Genomic DNA, 5,213 nt, shown 5'->3' on the forward strand with positions numbered 1-5,213 from the left:
ACATTAGGAAACTACATGCAACCAAAGTCTAGGTAAATGTCTGGAGGTATATAGTATTTTTTTTTTTATCAACACAACCATAATGTATATCTCTGGTAATAGACAGAAGCTCTACAATCTATATGGCAATTTCTAGTATATAATAAAAAGTTTTTCAGTTTAACCTCAAGCACTCAGAAATTGTACATCATAGTTTAGAAGTAAAATACATTTAAGACTGGGAAAAATAGATTTCTTCAGACATTTGGGTGATTCGATTTTCAAAGTGTTTAAGAGATTTTTCTATATGTAAATTAAAATCTCAAATAAAATTTTAATCCCCCCCAAACAAACTACATACAATACATTTCCAACAATACCTTTATAAGCTTTGTTTTAAGATTGTTATCCACTGTTGTCCTTTTGGAAAACTGAAAAGTTGGAGGTGCCTTGTAAGGATAAGATGCTGGAAAGGTCAACTTCAGACATACACAATGCTTTCCATTAACAGCTGTCACTGTGCAGGTACGCTTAATGGGGTCCATCTGGTAAAGTACAAGGTGAATGAATATACTAGACAGAATCAAGTCAATAAAAATTTACTTCCTTTTTAATACATTTTGCTTATGATGTCTAATTAAAGTTATTCATTCTGTGTTCACCACAGGTAAACTATCATTTGTGGAATATAACAAACACAGGATCCTTTAACGGGTCAGTAAAGAATGTAATTATAATTACTACCAGTTGTATTGTGATGTAATATCACATCAGTTACCAAAATACAAGTGTTACTTAATTTTCAGACATTTTATTATATTTTTCTGGGAAACACCATAAAACTATGATGAAGACCATTATTTCACTATAATTATATAAAAGTTTCCTAAACCTTTTCTACACAATAATGCTCTAGCCCTAGTCAATGTTTTAGCCAATTCTCAAGCTACAATAATGCTGACTATCAGACAAATTTGTAACACATCTGAATGAAAAATGATCAATAAATAATAACATGTAAAATACATTTAAAACTTGTAGAGAGAAACACTTTAAAAAATCAACAATATGACATACTACTGCATATAACTGTCAATAATGGAATGAAGTATATATTTGACAAAGGAACCAGTCTAAATGAAATAATTCTGTATTTGATTTCAGTTCTGGTTCACTAATTAAAAAGCCATCATATAAAGCCACTAATTTTTGTAAGACCAATGCTTTGCTACTTGTCTATTATTTACTTACCTCATCAATGCTAATGTTTGGAATATTCAAATTAATCAGTGTAAATTCTTGTTGAAGAGTCTGGGGTTGAGATGGTAATGGGCTCTGAGCAGCTGGAGATTTTTGATTGTTTGACGAATTATCCTTTTTATCAGTGGTTTTAGGTGGAGTAATCTGACCTGTTCCATCAGTATCCCGCAAGCTGGTCTGAGATGCCTGACTAGTGGTTTCAGCTGCGTCCAAATCATTAACAGCTACTGCTCCAAGAGAAAGAAATTCTCCTTCTTCCTCAAGAAACACTTCATGTCCACACAGCTGTTTGACAAAATACGATTCAACAACTACTTATATGTGGAAGAATAAACAAACAATATTAAAAGGTTTTTTTCTTCTTTCATTTAAGATATGAAACTAACCCATGAAAAGCACATAACGGTTTCTTTTCTTTCATTTGAAATACGAAACTAAAAGCACAATAAATGAGAGAAGAAAACTTAAGAAATTACAGGAACTAAATGTAGAAGTAAAAACAGACTTCCTTATTTTTCTGATTCACTAAGAACCAAGCTAAGAAACATGCACACTTAATACTTGAAAACCCTCATAATAATATCAGAAAACTAATGAAGTACAAAAAAAATATTTCAAATCTCTCAGAGGTCATAGCATAACAGATTCACATAAATAAATATTAACTTTTTACTGTAATATTTATAAAATCCCTAAATACTGAAATTGTCAGTTTATGTTTACAAACTCAATAACCAGTACTTGTCGTAATTCCAATGCTTTGTTTTTATTTTCACCTATCTCAGCAATTTTAATATTTGGAATATTTGAACTAATTGATGTAAATTATTGTTGAAGAGTCTGAACCTAGACTATAGTTTAAAATGTACACAGGTACACAATAAATTGTTGCCATGGCTATAGTTTCATTTATTCCTTAAGATCATCTTCACACTGTAGTCCTGGCTACAAGATGCCAACTGATGCTTCAGAGTGAGTATATTTGGCAAAATTACCACTACAGTGGACCATATATATGCAGAACACAAATGCTACCTTCCTTAATTTATCTGGATTCTGGTTATATGAGAAAAATTCACATATTTGGAAACTTTGATTTCTATATACCAAAAATTGTTTTACTTAAATCTGACATAAACCATAGGCTAAAAACTAACCTGCTGTAGCTGGGAATCAATGCTCCAAATACGTAAGCTTTGATCCTTAGACCACGTCAGGAGTTGATAATCTTTAGATTCTTTTTTTAAAAGAATAAAAGATTAGTGTACAGATAAAATAACCTATTTTAGTAAAATATCAGAAAATATTTAACAATTGTAAACTACAACTTTACCAAAAAAAAAATCAATGAATCATATCTTGTATGCAAAAATAATCAGAGAGAGCATTAGTACTTTTTATGTTATACTATAACCAATTCTTGGATTTTTCACTACATTAACAATCATGTATATTCATTTTACATTTCTTTAAGAGTCAATGCATATTTTAGAAGCTGCAAAAAATCCACTAATTAATTTAATCAGTAAAATATATTTTAAACTGTGTAACCTACACCATTTAAATTGATATTTGAATTTTAAACCTAAAACAAAATCGGATAATAATTGCCTCACCTTAACTATGCACTGAAATTCTTATATAGATAATCACTACAAAAACCTGTGATAAAAACTATTTAATAAATATACCATTCTTTTATCCTCGACAAAAATGTCTTACTTCAATGTCACTAAGTTTATTAATTTACTGACAAAAAGATTACTAAGTGTCAAGTCTTTAGGTTTTCAAACAAGAAAGCAAGAATTCTTAATACAATCACAGTTTTCACAAGTAATAATAAAAAAGAACAATTTTAACAATTACCTTCTCCTAACTTACTCCACTCAAATTCCAGGACAACATCAGAGTGACCCACAAAAGTGTGAACAGGATTACTCAAGTTAGAAGTATTCCAGAGAATGAGACTGTTCTCTCCCCGTCTCAGCTGAGGAACGACAGCTGTGATCATCCCTTCTCCAAATGGCTTGAAACAAATATCCAAATAAAATCATGAAAAAAGTTTAAAACTTTCTAAAATCTTTAATGATGAAAATGCTTTTCTGCTCGTATAGCAGTCATAATACAATCATACGAAAATGCCAAACAGTTTTGATGATATAAAGATGTAAACATCTGTGACAAAGTAATATTAATTGCTAAAATCAGATAGAAAAGCACATCACAGACAACAAGAACATAAAACATCCTATACTTTACATTCTAAACAAAAACCATAGGTCACTAAAATAAGCTTAGGTATAATCATATGCTACCTCAACACTTTTTTCAATCTTAAAACAATGTTAAAACGACCTACCAATCTTTATCATATCCATACATCTTCCAGAAAAAAACAATGAGAGAAAAATATATCTATAACATAACACATTTCTCTTATATACATATATATATCAATTATATGTAATATATATATTGGACTTGAAACATGAAAACCTTTTCCTTCTTGGTAAAAGAATAAATAATCTAACAAGGTTATTCCCTTACTTTTTACTTTAATCTTAAAAGTTACTAAAAATGTAACAGAAAATCTACTTACAGTATATCTAGCTCTCCAAACTGGAGCTCCAGATACTAAAGTGCTCTCAACCTTTCTAGGATTTGTCACATCCCAGAACTAAAACGACAGGTATATATCAAATATTCATTACATCTCCAATTTTCATTTAAAAAAAGAATCTAAAAGTTACTATTACTTGTATGTTTTTGATTAAATTCTGGTGTTGAAAAAAGCTCTTAAAAACTATACATTACTATTATGACTTAAACAGGTTAGAGATGTTATAAAATATAGTTCAACATTTATTTACTAAAACAGAATATTTTTCTAGAAGATATAAAATAATTAAATTTAAATTAAATTTAAAAATCTTTTTGAAGCTTACATAAAAATGAGGCATACAATTAAAATATTCTGGATAAAAGTAGCATCATTTTACAAGTTTCATATGTTATATTACCACCAAAATTTACAAGTTAATTATATAAAATCAATTATAATATTCCTATGGTAACAGTACTTGCTTTATTCTTTACAATTACCTCTACACTTATGGTATATACTATAAAATATCAGCTGATGGTTAAATGTACAAATGCACACACTAAATCATTAGCATGCTGGCATTTTCATTTAATTCATTCCTAAAAGTCACCTTTACACTGTAGTCCTGGCCACAAGATGCCAACTGATGCTCTTGTGTTGGGCTCCAATCTAAACCATATATCTTTGACAGATGTGCAGCAATGTACTGGATTGGGCTTGTTCCTTTCTGTAACAAACATTATATTATTATTGTTTCCTTTGAGTTTCTTTCAGCATGCTGAATAATATGCAGAAACTATGAAAATCAAATGTTAGTTTTTTTCCAACTTATCTGCCTTCAGATATGTTTAATTACACACAACTGTGAAAGGAAACTATACATAGCAGGATTTGACAATTTCAGAAGGTTGCTTAGTTAAATATGCCCATAATTTTAGAAACAAGCATAAAGGATTTGGAAATAAGTCATTCAGTGAAAACAAATATAAATGATAAGGAAGCAATAAAATCTGTACTTTCATTCAAAATAATGCTTTTTTTTCCTTAACTTTAGACACAATTTTACCATTAACTTAAAAATTAACATTTTAGGCAAATGAACAAACATGACTTTAACCAATAAATTTCAATATTACTGGGATGAGAAGTTGCTTTAATCTCTAATTTTTGAGGTTTTTGAGATGGAGAAAAGTATTTTTAATCTTAATGTGGAAATCACTTAGCACTCAGATGAGTGACATACTATATATACATATTGTTACGTCTCCGTTTGTTAATTGATTTTCCGTAACTTCGTTCCGACGAAACTTAAGCGACACAAGTTCTTTACTTAATAAAACTGATTTATTCTTTCCGAATATAACTTTAC

At 29.3% G+C, this 5,213-nt stretch overlaps 1 protein-coding gene across 1 annotated transcript in view; it reads right to left on the reverse strand.

The window, feature by feature from the left end:
• LOC106463338 (GATOR complex protein WDR59-like) overlaps positions 1 to 4,571 on the reverse strand; it is a gene marked incomplete at its 5' end in the record, with an annotated part of 43,373 nt that extends 38,802 nt beyond the window's left edge. The window contains 6 exons of the mRNA XM_013923361.2: positions 360 to 524; positions 1,231 to 1,524; positions 2,397 to 2,476; positions 3,106 to 3,265; positions 3,839 to 3,916; positions 4,455 to 4,571. Of these exons, the coding sequence (XP_013778815.1) occupies positions 360 to 524; positions 1,231 to 1,524; positions 2,397 to 2,476; positions 3,106 to 3,265; positions 3,839 to 3,916; positions 4,455 to 4,571 (894 nt within the window). The remainder of the gene's footprint in view (positions 1 to 359; positions 525 to 1,230; positions 1,525 to 2,396; positions 2,477 to 3,105; positions 3,266 to 3,838; positions 3,917 to 4,454) is intronic.
• Positions 4,572 to 5,213: the final 642 nt, after the last annotated feature.

The sequence above is a fragment of the Limulus polyphemus genome, unplaced genomic scaffold (assembly GCF_000517525.1).
Source record: "Limulus polyphemus unplaced genomic scaffold, Limulus_polyphemus-2.1.2 Scaffold1381, whole genome shotgun sequence".
NCBI classification, from domain to species: domain Eukaryota; kingdom Metazoa; phylum Arthropoda; class Merostomata; order Xiphosura; family Limulidae; genus Limulus; species Limulus polyphemus.